This window comes from Echeneis naucrates, chromosome 6 (assembly GCF_900963305.1).
Source record: "Echeneis naucrates chromosome 6, fEcheNa1.1, whole genome shotgun sequence".
NCBI lineage: Eukaryota > Metazoa > Chordata > Actinopteri > Carangiformes > Echeneidae > Echeneis > Echeneis naucrates.
The window spans coordinates 7521880-7537134 of NC_042516.1; the positions used below are offsets into that span (position 1 = coordinate 7521880).

Below are 15255 nucleotides of genomic sequence, written 5' to 3' on the forward strand. Positions count from 1 at the left end.
AAAAACAAAACACATTTCCTGTGAGGTGGCTAAGAGGAGAACTCGCTCGGACGAGTGTTCTGCATGAAACACGTTTAACAAGTTTCATTTCCATACAAACGCTGTTTGCTCCCCTCTTCTCACACACCTGCTGCTCAAATCCTGTGGCTTCCCTATATGCCCTTCTAATTCCAATACCCCACCTGGTGGTCAAACAGAAAAGCCACATTTTGGCTCCAACAGCGTTATAATTCCTTTCAAATTCAATTTGTTTGTATTTACAGAGTTGCTGATAGCTATATCATTGCTTATTAATATAACACAAAGCACATTAGACTCAGCCTTCAGCACTCGGTCAGTGACCAAAGTTATTGTTTCACGCTTTGGTCATTTAAAATATCACTGATATGAATGAGCATAGAGAGTTACAGCAGCAGCAAGGAGCCACAGCATCCACAGCATCATTGCTATGGAGGAGAATTTAGTAACATCAGTTCATTACATGCAAGATTAATGAATGTAGACAAATCAATTCAGGTCTAGCACAACATTTTAAAAATCTGAATTATGAGATACTATGTTAACACAACAGTCAGAGTAGTAGCTCTTTGTGTGAATTCTCTTCTTGTGAAATTGACTGTGAACACATTGAGGACTACTTTAAACGTGGATTCACAACAAATGAAATACTGAATTTGCTTGTGGATTCCCACGGGATTGTAATAAGGCAACACACCCTTTTATCTCAAATTCTGACCTTTTATCTCATAATTGTGGGTCTAATAGACAGGTTGATGATAAGCTAGCTCTGAGAGATTCAGAGGTGAGAATGATTCCAGATGTACAATAGGTGTTGCAGTTGATTTTATTAGTTTCTTTTTTTAGAGGGGCAGCATCATCAAGATTTGAACACAGTGTGGCCATTGTGCTAATCACAAGGTCATCAACCTGTGTATGGGAGAACTTGAATTCATTTTGAATTCACTCATTTGAATTGATGTTGCATCGCTGGGAATTATTGATTTTAATATGAAAATCTGTTACCCATGGTTGGAAAATAGAAGCATGACATTTTAGATGACATATTGAGCTGTGTATCCTGCCTGGAAGGTGCTTAATAAATAAGGTTTATTATTATTATAAATATACATTATTAGATCAACTTTCAATGCTGCATCTGCACTTCCAGACTAATTCATACCATGTTGATTCAAAGCAAAGGATGCAAAATATTGCCCAGAAGTACACATCTTTTGATCAAAATTTATTGGGGTTTTATCCTCAAACAAGTATAAAATATAAATCTTTTCTAAAACAAGCTAAAAATCAAGCCAGAGCCTCAATAACAGCCAGGATTTTAAATTAACATTGCACAAATTTTTTGCCTCACAGCTTGTAGCTTCAGGTTGATGACTGCAGGGGCCAAAACAATTTTTTTAAGCTCTAAAGCAAGCCTGCAGAAGTCATTGCACATACAGACCGTGTTTTATCAAATTTTCATTTTTAAACAGTTTCAGATGTACAGGCAGGGTGTCGATAGATGGAAATATCACTTTGTTACAAGACAGAATAAGACGAACTATTGTTGGAAAGGGTCTTGAATATTGAAGACAGAAACATCGTATTTGCCTGCAAAAAGTATCATTTCTATCAACCAGATCTGTTGGGTAAGGTGTTACAGTTCATATTGGATTAAACTTTATCTTATTCATGATAAAAAAAAACAAATAAAAAAAAAACTGGGCCTGTCAGTTAATGTCATCGGTCCGACATGGTTATTAAGTGCCACAGTAAATAGCTGTTTTCTTTCAATGAACACACCATTTTTTTCAGGTTGATCGTTATAATCTTCTGATAGTATCTGTGCCTACGGATCCAGCTGTCACCTAATAGAGGAGTCTGTCATCACTCATAAGCATTTGCATTGTGTTGAAGTAAGAACAAAGAGGAAACTTTGCAATTTGTGTTTAAAAAAGCAAAGTACATTCATATGCAGCAATGTCTCGGGGTAAAAAGTGGAAATTAATAATAATAATAAAAAAAAATCTAAATTTATACACACAGTATGTTACAGTTCAGAAAAAAAAAATGTATTTTCATACCAAAAAGCTGGCTGCTATAGTGAAAACACTTTAATCTTTGATAGTTGTAAGAAACATTCAATCAACTACTTGTCTAATTACAGAAAACGAGTGAGGATTATAGCAGAAGTATAGCGAAGGATACAGATATGACATATGAGCTTTATAGGACAGCAGGTTAACTACTCCGATCACAATGTTAGCATGTAGCTCTACTGCACAAGGTCAACTGGGACACATGATGAGTGATGATATAAAACCACAACTCAGAGAGTAGACACAGCACCACAGAGGACCTGGGAGAAATATTTGAAAACACGATTTAAAGCACACGTTACACTGGAGTAGAATTGGAGCAGTAGAGTCGTCTGATATGGAGATAATATTAGGAGTCAAAATGGCAAAATATTTCCTTTGCAAAAAAAAAAAAAATGGAAATAAAATCAATGAAGAAGTAGTCCTTCTATAGAATGAAGGGACTTAGAAAAAGGCAGCCAGACATAAAAAAGAAAGGTCTGCGCAGTAGAGGCCGACATATTCAGCTTTCATACATCTGTATACCGCAACGGATTTGGCTTTCATGAGACACTCAGGTTTCACCATGCCTACATTTTGAAAAGCCCAGAGTTTTGAAATTTCAAGTGAAATATGAGTTGAGACTAATGACATTTGTTCTTTTTCTTCAAAGACAGCTCCCTCCAAAGCCATGGAAGACATCATACAAAGGCTGAGTGGTACTTCATATGATCAGTAAACCGAACTTGTATCTTTGTAAAGCAGTTATTTGTGGGGTTTTCTACATTGTCGCACGTTATTAGCACACAAAGTCATTTCCAGGAGCGCCCAGAAATTTTGTCTTTGCAATTCCTTTAACGAAGCGCATGTCTTTTCTGTTGAGTTCTGATTCTATACGTTTTGCAAACAAAGTATCAAAAAGCCATTCAGGCAACAGTGAACTCCAAAACAGATTCTATTTCAAAAACACTACAGTGTTGTACGTATTGTATGAGTCAGTATTATTAACAAGCAATCCACTGATAGACAGAATTGCAATGACACAGTTTTCATACAGAGAAACATAAAATCATTCAAAACAGACTGGTTATAGGAAAGAAAGAGCACACTGTAAAAGACTGGAGACTGGATACCTGGATGCAGCACGAAGCCTACTCTGAGGATTCAAACGAGCTGATTGCAGACAGCCATTTTGTTCCATGTGCAGAAATTAGCATGTGAAGTACCAGAAATCAAATGAACACAAAATGGGTGCCAAAGAACGATCACAGTTGTGGTTCAACCTTAAAACTGGATTAGAGACTCAAAGTAACGTGGCCAAGATAACAGTAAGTAGACTTAAATGAATGCTTTATTTAAGTCATTGACTGAAAGAGTTATAAAAATTAAACATGTCTATGGTTGAAGTCAAATTGGTAATCAAAATCTAATTGGTATTGATACAGATATACAATGTAGTCTCAGATTAGGCTTCTGCTGTGCCAAGTATACCAACTCAAAATACCTTATGTACAAAATGAGCAGTTGTTCATCTTGGTTATTGCATGCAGTATTAGACAAAGGTACCTTGACATTTTGAATTTGATATTTTTCTTGGCCAGGCAATTGTCATTTTGTGACAATGATTTCGGCTCTCTGACAATTGCCATAGACTAGCTATTTTACCTAGTTTACAGCTAACAGCCAACATTTGTTTCAAATATAATCAGTAAAATACATATTTTAGAGCTAAAGGTGCCAACATAGTATGACAAGTGCTTGGTAACAAAATAAAATGAAATTCAGAACAGCAAGGTATTCGTTTAAGGACTTACAATAGAAGGTCGCAAAAGTCAACTTCAGAGTATCTAGGCATCTTTTAGCTTCAGCAGAAAGCAGAGCACGGTCATGCATCACACCTTAGTTTGAAAAAGCCTCCTTTAACCACCACTGAGCAATTTCAGATCTCCAAAGCACTCACACACCATCATTTTCTGTCAAGAGTTGCCGAAGTTCTGTTCAAACAATTATAAGAGCCATGTAGGCACATAGGTTTATCTGCAAAGCTTCATTGGAGTCTCTCGCCTGTCAGTGAAGAACTGTGTCCGAGACAGTGTTCAGTCTTTAGTCCCGTTGTCTCATTGCAGTAAAGCACGAAGCAGACAGTGAGAAAGAGGAGCGTTATTTGGTAGACTTCCCACCACAGAGGGAATGCTGTGCTGTTTCTTCGGACATCACAATTTCCTCCTCAAGAGAAAGTGATGTTTCCTTCAATGTCTCTATTTTTCTTCTCTGAATGGTTTCAGTCTTTTGAAAATGTCTCTGTAGCCCTGTCAGCCCATCCCGCATGTGTTGTAGAAAGTTTAACGAGACGGAGAACCAACAGGACATTGCTAACATTGGCAGAAACACATCTTAGGAAGAATACATCATAAAATCTGAAGGCTTTTTTTTTTCCTTCTAAAAAAACAAAACAAAAAAAACAAAAGAAAAAAAAAAACAAAAAACAAAAGAAGACTGGACAAGAGGGATATATATTCTGATAGGGGCATGAAGGGTCAGAGAAGGAAAGATGGGAAACCCTTTTCATGATTTAAAGCAACAGTACAAAACATAACAACATAACACATGCACATTTTAAAATGAGTTTTTTTTTTTTTTTTTACTGGGCTGTGTGCAATTTAGCGAACAAAAGTGGTAGGTGATTGTTCTACTAGTTTGAGCCATATAAACATCCAAATATGAAACAACAAATATTATTAGAAAACTGGATAGGTTGGTAATATTCCTCCCCTTGAAAACACACATTGGATTAAAAAAAGGCAAAATACTGGTTCAGTTCTTAGGAATACAAAAAAGATTTGGTCTCTCAGAGCCATTTCATGGTATAATAAGAGATTAAGGTGCCTAATCAGGATTTAATCCACTATGATAACAAGTGGACAAAGTGCATTTTTTAAGTTTAGGTGCTTCACATTATTCTCTTCAGTGCAGACTGAAGTCAAATTATTATTAGAAATACCATCAAATGGTGTTTCTTAAGGTACAGGTCAGGACCCAAAATGATTCATAGGCCTCAATTTTGACATGAGCCCAAACCTAAAGGCAAGGTGTTGGTGATTTGGTGGAGATAGCTGTCAGGTCAAGATAATAAGTTGTCGACTGATTGACTTGATGTTCACTCTAGAGCTGCAGCTGTTGCTTACATTTACACGGTTGTGGAAAACTGCAATCTCATTGTAAAAATTCAGTCCATCCATTCAATCCATCAGAAGTTCATCACAAGCAAACTCTGCAGCAAAATATTTGTCTTTCTGTTCTTTTTTTAGTGAATCCGGATGTCTTGCTCACAGTGGCCTTACTTTAGTTCACAAAGCAAGGCCACTGCACTACTTTAAACTGTAGCTCACTGCGTACAAGACAACACAATCAACTTTGGCACAGAAGCCTCCGACTGTCTGAATCTACATAAATCCTTTTAAAAAGTTTTTAATAGTACAGGATGAAACCTATCAAAAAGGTGAAAAATGTGTTTAAAAACATTAACAGCAGTGCATATTAAACACATATTGTGATATTTTTCCATCAGATCTGTAGGTGCTCAGTTAAAAATCTTTAATACTAATAATATTAATGAACAATGAGCCACTACAAAGGGAAGACTTGAGTAGACATCGTGCACTCTTTTAAAGCATCATGGCATTAGCATTCATTCAGATTTAAGGTACTTTTCCTCTATCTTCTTAGGCCTTTATCCGCAAGAGATAAAACACCTGATTTTCAATGTCACAATCAATCCATGTCAGCTAAAACAGGATGGTCTATATGATACTGCAACATGTCAAATCAACCAGATCCAGTTATGGATGCATACTAGTTTCATTAGAGACTCCGCTCAGCAGTGACATTGAGTGGTGACAGGTTTTTAAGCACCTTTGTGGACACAACTGATATTGTGGAAAACTGTTATTTTTTCTCTGGATGTGCAGTTAGTTTGGGACAAGGGGTGAAACATTCATATTAGTGGATTTTGAATTTAGGCCTGTGCTCACAAAAGCATGACAGACCACTGCTCAAGGAGACGCAGCACACATTTGTAAATAAAACTGACTTAATGGCTTGGTATAAGAAAGTAAGGAGTTTACATTTAAGCATAGTTGATATTTAAACAATTGCTTCTTCCAAAAATCTCTCCTTCAAAAAAAAAAAAAAACAAAAAAAACCAAAAAGAACAAAAACAAAAAACAACCCTATTTGTTGATTGCTTCTAAAGACTGATGTATAGACGTGCATGGTTACTCAACAGATTTCACCTCCAGCTCAGAGTGAAGATTTCACTTCATAGTATTCTTCTTTTTGACAAAATATTGTGTGTGTAGCTACAGTTCTCTGAGCTTTACAAAAGTATACCACTGAAGATTTGTAGGTTTTGCTACAAACTTTCCCTTTACCATGATCCTCGTCTAGCCTGTGGCACATTTCTTAAAGCTAATCAGATACATATTGAGCGAGAGCTAATGTTAACAATACGGCTATTAGTCTCATGTAGACATGATTAAGAAATAGGTTTAAAAACAGTAATGATGTCATAAATGTGTGGATATTAAATCTGTAAATCAGTGACAGAAAGACGAGTTGTCTAACCGTCATCCAGCATCTATCATCCCCAGTTTTCTCTTGTAACATTTCATAATGCTTTCCACAATCATTAGTCCTCAGAAACTGATAAGGATTTCCTAACACTACGCGATGGTTCCCAAACCTCACTGTCGTCCGTATCATCAGCATTATCTTCCTCATCTTCTTCATCGTCATCTTCATCTCCCATCCCAGTGTCAGTCTGATCCTCGGTGGCTGTCGATGCCTCTCCCTGCGCCTCTTCTCCAGCCTCTCCTCCTTCTCCTCCATGTGCCCTCCCTCCAGACGGCTCTTGGAAGGGGTCTAATCCCATGTCTGAGCGTCGCTGGACTTCAGCAAACCACTCCCTCACCTTTTCAAGGACAGAGCCACACGACACCATGTTAATGGACGATGATAAAGTCATGTCATCAGTAAGAGACGTCTCTATTTTACTATTATACAGAAGCAATAAACGCAAATAAATATATTAAAATTTGAATATATTCATATTTAAAATATTTTTTTACTAAACATACAAAGAGTTCATGAAAGGATGTGCTCATGTGTTCATGATGGGAGTACTACAACAGGAATTAGCAGCCGTGACATCAGAATCTTTTTAAATCAGGATTAAATCATTTTCCCAAAGCAGCACTGCACTCAGTGCTATTACCTGTGCATTAAGAGCATCTCCTACACAACCTTGATGCTTAAAATAAAGTATTTGAGTTATACCCTTGTTTCCCTTCCAGTTGTCATGTGTGGATGCCAAACAGTACACCCTTTGATTTAACCGCTGAAGCTTTAATTTCATTGCAACTTTTGTATCTAAACGTCACTTAGAGAAGTCTTTAATTACAGTGCTTCTGGCAAAATACCTCAAGCTTGAGAATGTCCAGGACATGGACTTAAAATCACCATAGGGTAACATCAAGCAACTTAAATTACCTGTTCATAGCTCATGTTCGTCTTGGTGACAAGCTCATCCAGGTCTTGCTCATTGAGGAAGCTGTGCTTCAGGTAGTACTCCTTCAGGATCTCCCTCCCACTCTTGAATTTTTTTACTGGGGCAGATCTTTCAATATCTGCACTGGAGGAGGCGGACCGTCTCGGTTGTTTCCTGGTTCGGGACCGACCCCAACCCCGATTTCGGCCACGGCGTTTTCGACCACTGCTGCTCCCTATTTTACTGGTACCACCAATGTTTACTCCTTCGACATTGCCACTTTGGTACTGGAAGAACCACTTCAGGTTACCATTCTTCCATGAGTACCGGGAGTCCCCAAACCAGCTAACAATATAGGACCGCGGAAGGCCGCTTTCCTCTGCCAGCTGATCATACTCTTCTGGTGTAGGCCACTGGGTCCGCACAAAGGCGACTTTTAGGATGTGGAGCTGCTCTGGAGACTTTTTACTTTTGTCTTTTATGTCTCTCTTGCTAGTGGTGGTCATGGTGGTGGGCAGCTGCTTACTGCGACCTCCAGGAGGAGTCTGACTGCCTTTACGAGATGAGGAGGCAGAGGGAGAAGAAGAGGTTGCACCTCCTGTTCCTCCTCTTTCTCCAGCTTTCCCATCTGTCTCAATCTTCCCTCCCTCTGAAGAATCTGGGGAAGACGTGCTGACAGATGGCATTTTTCTTCTCTCAGTGAACCAGGCATCAATCTCCCTCCTCGTCAGTTTAGTCTCTGTCCTCAGGCGGCTCAGCTCTTCATCCGATGGGGTGCTGTTCTTCTCAAAACTCTCCTCCAGGACCACCAGCTGCTCAGGGGTCTTCTCCTTAAACTTCTGTAGAGTGAAGTCTGGGAATGGGTTCCATGTTTTGGGCCGTGTCTCCTTCTCCTTCACAGGAGGTGTGTAGGGAGGATGGGGAGATGTGGGGTTCTCGTCACTTGAGTCAATAACAATGGTGGTGCTAGCACTGCTACTACAGCTGCCACCTCCTCTACCCCCTCCATCATGGAAAACAATGACGTGGCTGTTTTTGGAATTGCGCTGGTTATACCGTGTGTCACTGAACCATTTCTTGATCTCACCCTTTGTCAGGTTGGTGAGCTTCATCAATCGGGCAATTTCAGCATCAGTGACAAAGTGGTTTTTCAGGTAGCTTGCTTTCAGCTCTGCCAGCTGCTCTTTGGACTTCTTAGGCCGCATACTGAATGTGTCAGTGCTGAGGGCTGAGTTCTCCTTAAAGAAACACAGAGAAAGTGATTTATGAAGTTTTACACACTCCTTACAAGATAAAAACACTAAATTAGTAGTTTTCTGAAAGACAGTTTTAAGTATTGTCTCTACCTGTGGAGAAAGAGAAGGGGGCTGCACAGTTGTGGCACGTTTCAGCTCACTGTTTGTTGGTGTGGGCTGGCAGGAGACTCTGCTGGAGCTTTGGGACTGGCTGGGCAACCCTGCCACAGTCAGGGTGATGGGATTGGTCACTGGAAGGTTTCCCCCTGGACCAACCTAGTCGATTGATCAGAAAATGACACACTGAATGTGAGGGACGTATATAACCAGACTAAGATGTATTTGTTGTTTAAATGTCTGTTATTAGTTTTTAACAATTTCCTGTATTAAAAAGGGCCCTAAAACAGTTTCAGATGACCAAATTGTTGACATCACATTTACAATAATTTCTAACAGCCCACTAAATCAAAATGTTGGCAATCCAAACAGCAAATGGAGTGTTACGACTATTCACTCAAATTACACCACACACTGTGATGAGATGACAATGCCAACAATGACAACCATGTGTGTGTGTGTGTGTGTGCGTGTCAGATGTTATTATGACAAACTTCATTGATGTTGTTTCCCAGCAAAACCTAGCAATCATGGCATACTAATGCCATGGGACTAATGTCGATAGTATTATAAGATCAGCAGCATCAAAAGGTCAAATATGTTTGCATAGTACATATCTAGATATGTATAAATTTTGCTGATAACTATCAGAAACAACCTTAAGTGTAAGGTGGGTTTATACAGTATCCTCAAGCTCATAAAGGTTAATTAGAGAGACATCACAAAGTGTTACATGGTTTTGATGCCTCCCCCCCAAAAAAACCCTGTAAAAATCATCCTTGGTCTGAAATCTCCTACAAAATATCTTTTGGCAAATGAATAATCTATTTAAACCTGTTAAATAGAATCAAAGTCAGCGTTTCAAGTCAAATTAATCTGACTGAAAACCGAGCCTTGCTCACTCCAGCCAGGTCAAAGGAGAGAAGCCAAAACAAAAATTAATCAAACCAAATTACACACCGAAGCAAGTCTTACCAGCTTTATAGTGACTGACAAAGCTTAGTCCTAGCAGACCTGGCCTGTTTTCTTTCCTTACCTACCTGTGTGAACACCAGGCCAGGTTGGCCCACTATCTGGCAGGTCTGAAGAATGGACTGTAGACCGTTGGCAGCTGCTGAGAGCTGGTGTGCAGGTATGACAGTGATGGTCTGTGGCACTGTGTGCACTGTTCCATTAAACTGTTTCCTCCTTGCCTCCTCCACTTCCTCAGGAGTCCAGCTGACACCGTGCTTCAGCCGCTGAGCTGAGAACCACACCTAAATGGACATCAGTCACAAATAAATAAAATCTTAGAATTTAATCACAATTTTTTTACATTTAGTATACAATTTTTACATTTAGTATACTACTGGATTAAATGGTAAATAAGAATGAAGTGACTTCATTTAGTAAAACATACAGCACAAGGACCTTCTATTGTAGCTTTTTGCTATATCTTTAAACAAGGAGACAGAAAGGGTTTTATCTACCTTTATCTGCTCTTCTGTGAACTGTGTCTGAGCTGCCAGGCTGCTGATCTCAGCCATGGAGGGGTAAGGAAATTTCTTGTATGTACTACCTAGCAGAGGGTTGGTGTCCATGGCTGCACTGTATGAGGGGATGCTGCTGAGAGGAATCAGCAGCTGAGGCTGTGCTGCTGCTGCTGCTGCACTCTGCTGGGCCTGGAAAGCTGACAGGACCTGGAATTAAGGGAGGCAATGAGGAGATAAAAAAGATCTGCCACAAAGTGGCAAAGGTGAGTTGGTGCCCATGTAGAGCAGCTGTTCTGTCACTTAAGTTATTATATTATCTAACTTCCCTGTTGAGGATTTTTAGCTTTACAACTCGTAAATATCCAAAACTATGACAAGATTTTACGTATTGTTACAGGGGTGTTTTTCAACCCATGCTGCTGAATTAAGTTCAACCCTTGTAACTCCAAAATCCTTTACCTGTGCAAGGCCAGCAGGCAGAACTGTGGGGTTTAAAATAGATGATTTCCTTGGCTGCTCAGAGGGTGAGTTTATAAATAAGCCACCTCCTCCAAGCTTCATGGAGTCCTGCAGCAGCATCTCAACAGGAGTCATTGGCCCCAGTGGGGCTTCGATGGGCTCTTGCTCTCCTCCCACCTCTCCCTCGACACCCCCTCCAAAATTGTCTGCTGACTCGTCTGATGATTTCAGGGACACTGCAATCCTCTTGGGTTCAGATTTGGTCTTCATCCTCATGATGGGTGTCTTGCTGAGAGAGATGGCAGTAACTGACGCAGGGTCTCCTCCTCCCTCATCGGGCATATCACACTGTTGTTCCTGGTTTGGCTGGTCACTGGTTGGATCATCAGGAGGGTTTATAGCACTGCGCTTGAATGAGGGATCAGGCGCTTCACTGTCCTCTACAGTTGAGACACTTGGTTCATCTATAAAATATAATAATGATTTAAATTAGTATAAAATAAATTCTAATCATTTATTTAAATTTATTGAAACTAGTATCAAGTACAGCGGCATAGTGGTTGGTGCTGTTGCCCCACAACAAGAAGGTTGCAGGTTCACTTCACGGGCCTGGGGCCTTTCTGTGTGGAGTTTGCATGTTCTCTCCGTGTCTGTGTGGGTTTCAATTTACTCGAAATTGAAATGTGTAATGACACAAACACACTCAGAAACACCACATATAGAACACCGTAGGTCTGAGTGTGAGTGACAGTGGTTGTTGGTCTCTGTCGGTCTCTGTGTATTAGCCCTGAGATGGATTGGCAACCTGTCCAGGGTGTACCCCACCTTCACCCCACTGTGAGCTGGGATTGGCTACAGCACCCCCCGTGACCCGGTAATGGATAAATTGTAGAAGATGAATGAATGAACAAACAAAAATAATATTAGATTTACAGTGCATTATGCAGAAACTGATGCACATCATAGAGAACTGTTGTTATCGACACATGGGAGAAAATACTTTTACAATACCTGTATCAGGTGGTGTAGGGACAACCACTACAGCCTGACCAAGCTCTTCTGCAGTTGGCCCTTCCTCTGCTCTGTCCTCAACTTTCCCTTCATCCTCCTCCACCTCTTCCACCTTCGTCCTCTCTGTTTTCTCCTCAACCTCTTCCTGCTCCACCACATCAGATGGCAGCACCATGCAAGGTGTGGTGGATTTCCGGCGGCTTGACATTGTCAAACCAAACTTTGTTTACTTCTGCTCAAGAATAAAGAAGATCTGGTGCAGAGGTGTTGAGGCTCACATATCTCAGGAAATTGTTTTCACATATTAGTCATCGAATTATTGATTTCTGTGGGAGGAAACAAAACAGATGTGCATTTGTATAACAGCAAAACATATGCTTATTTTATGTTTAGTAAATCGCCACTGACTTAAACATCTCCTTTGGCATAATTGCATGCTATCAATAGAAACTTACTACAAGCACAAATAAATTTTTAGACTAATGAATGAATGTTTTTACCATTTACAACACTGAAAAAATACTTGATAAAGTCACCAACAGCGTTATCACAAGTGAAGCCTTGCATATAACAGTGATATAGAAAGACAATACATAAGCATACAAATCTAGTATTTGTTAGATTCAATATTGCACATTTTAAATTCATACAGAATTAACCTGAAATAAACTGCTTATCCTGTTCACTAAAAATCATAATATTTCACACTTAAACTGTCATAATAACAATGTTTGCTGGCTGAAACTCATTCTAATGTGAACGCTGACACTTCATTGCATGAGGAGCCCGAGAGGAGAAGCAGTGATAATATGCTTCATTCACCATGATGGCTGACAGCAAGATTTATGTGAGCATGTAAACAAAAGTTCACATCCTGCTTAGTACGCAGATAAACGGACAACGTCATTGTAAGAATTGTTTTCCCCAGCGCCAATATATGGCAGGACAGGATGGCAAGATATGGCAAATTAGTAGAGAGAATATTAAACTAATCTAATTTATTCAATTGTGTGTGAACTGTCAAATAAGAACGTTAAACTTCTTCTCAAATACAAGGATGCCTGCTTTTCGGATTTTCTTCTGTTTTAGACCATTATTATTTTTGATACAAATTGTTTTGGAACGACTTAAGTAAGATGTCATCTGGGAGGTTTGGAATTTTATTGATTAAAAAAAAAATCATCTCTTGATTTTCGGTAAAACTACTTAATAGCTGCATCCCCCAAAATAACTAAAGGTTTTAAAAAACCTTTAGTGAAAGTCTGAAGTGAATAAAAACTCTCAAGCACACCAACAAAAACTGGGCAAAGCAACTGGTTTGTGGTAACATTTCAGGTAATGTGCATTATGCCCTTTGACACAATAAGAACTTGGATATTTGTGCCTTATCTGGTCGAGGCGTAGTTAAGCCTTCAATTAGACCTTTATTATGGCACTTCATTCTGTGCACAATCCTTTCAGACAAAAAATTAAACCCAGGCCCAGGTGCTATTCTGCTACATTGTTCCCGCAATGTTGTTGGCAAAAACATTGTTGCAAAACCAAAATAATCTAATTTACGCCTGGATAAAAATCCCATGTATACCGGAATATTACTACAAATTACTACATGAACATAATCTCACTCGTAAAAATGCCACTCCTCGTCTGATGGCAGCAAATGTTATTTGATTTTCTGGTCATGTCCCAATGTTAGCGGGTCTAGTTCAGCCTGGTGGTTACTGACTGTTTTACTACAGGGTGCTTCATGATGACACACGTGCTACAACAAAGATGCAAACCTTCACTTCCAAGGCACCAGCGTTGGATTACAGTTATGGCGACAATCATAATAAACTGGGCAGTACGCTATGCTGCGCTGCCACAATGAGATCATTTGCATCAACAGATAATAGCACAATATTTTGGAGGTGTGAGCTAACCCGTTCCTAATTCTTTAAACATTGCTCAAGCAAAAGGAAAAACTGACACACATGGACGCCTATTTTAGCCCGGCAGCACCTAGCCTGAGAACGAGGTGGGCCAACTAGCCAGTGTTAGCCGGGCCAGTCATTATTATTGATCACGTCTGGTGGTAAACTTACTGGAACTACTGAGATGTGAACTGTGCTGCTACCAGCCTGTCGAGACGAGGCGAGGGATAATTTCCTGGCTCTGAGCAGAGCAGTCTTCGGGCTCTGGTTGGCGCCGTCCGTCGGTGTTTCTCCTTCTCCCGGCTAACCATTCAGCCACAGCCTGGCCGGGTGTTACCGTGGCGTGGACGCTTTTATCGGGCTTGCCGGTCTCCCAAGCCCGGAGCGGGGTGGCAGACGGACGGACGGACCGGTCTCACGGCTACGGCTCCCGTCTGCAGATGCTTGAAACACCGGACATCTCTCTCCTCGTTGGAGCAGGTTATTTTAGACTCAGGGAGCGTTTTGGTAGAAGTTTTACCGTCAGACTCCCGGCGGTTGGATTAATTAGGTGTTGGTTGGTGCTGTGTTAGTTTGCTGACCCAATTCTCAGATATCTTTTAACGGCTGATTTTTTAATGATCAAACGGCGTCATCATTCAATGTGATACGTCGTGACGTCATTCCCCGGCGACTGTATGGGTTTCACATTTTTTAGGGAAACTTTGCAGTATTTCCCCAGTTTAACGTGGTCTTTACCCGTTGGATGTATGTAGGTACCTGCCTCAAACATGTCCGATATTTCAACGCCGTTTAAAGTGAGCAGGAGACGCCTCCGTTTTCCGGGCGGGCTCTGTGCCAAAATGTCCTTAGATGACCCGACAGAGCAGGAGAAGCTACTTGAGGACAACACAGACCCAGCGTTTCCCCTGATCCAGCAGAGTCCCATTAATCAGGCTTTTCTTTGAGTTCCACCATGACGAGATTAACAATCTACAGTGGGATTTCTGTTTTGTTAATACACATGGGGAAATACCATTGTGTAATTTCACAGCAATATGCATTTGTATCAGTGATGAAAAACGACAAGAAATACCAGGAAACTGTGAGGTGGAAAATAGACTGTGATATGTGCTAAATACAGGAGTGAGCCATGAGGAAAACTGGGGGACTCAAACACTAAATCGAACAATGGCAAGATTTACTGCGTTTTGTTTTTTGTTTGTGTGTGCGTATGCGTTTGAAAATCATTTTTCCCTGGAGACTGGGATGGCACAAGTCTCCACCAAGGCCAAACAATCAACAATGCAAATTCAGCATTTTCTCTAACCAGATGTGGTTTATTATCTGGATCTGGACTAAAATGTTCAAACTCATAGATACCACTCTGAATACGTATATATATATATATATATATATATATATATATATATATATATATACATATAC

The 15255-nt window shown here is 40.1% G+C and overlaps 1 protein-coding gene across 1 annotated transcript; it reads right to left on the minus strand.

The window, feature by feature from the left end:
- Nucleotides 1–6338: 6338 nt before the first annotated feature.
- zhx1 (zinc fingers and homeoboxes 1) lies at nucleotides 6339–14577 on the minus strand. The gene is made up of 8 exons (XM_029504909.1): nucleotides 13999–14577; nucleotides 11915–12240; nucleotides 10904–11367; nucleotides 10442–10651; nucleotides 10013–10228; nucleotides 8967–9131; nucleotides 7623–8858; nucleotides 6339–7044 (listed from the first exon to the last, which is right to left on the minus strand). Exons 2-8 carry the CDS (start codon nucleotides 12120–12122, stop codon nucleotides 6763–6765), a joined length of 2781 nt encoding a protein of 926 aa, XP_029360769.1. The 5' UTR covers nucleotides 12123–12240; nucleotides 13999–14577; the 3' UTR covers nucleotides 6339–6762.
- Between the last annotated feature and the right edge of the window lie 678 nt (nucleotides 14578–15255).

Coding starts and splice junctions, on each gene's coding strand:
- zhx1 (XM_029504909.1), bottom strand. CDS start 12,122: ATGTCAAGCCGCCGGAAATCCACCACACCTTGCATGGTGCTGCCATCT. Junction 10,652..10,903: donor TGCCTGCTGGCCTTGCACAG/GTAAAGGATTTT, acceptor CCTTAATTCCAG/GTCCTGTCAGCTTTCCAGGC. Junction 10,229..10,441: donor TCACAGAAGAGCAGATAAAG/GTAGATAAAACC, acceptor ATGTCCATTTAG/GTGTGGTTCTCAGCTCAGCG.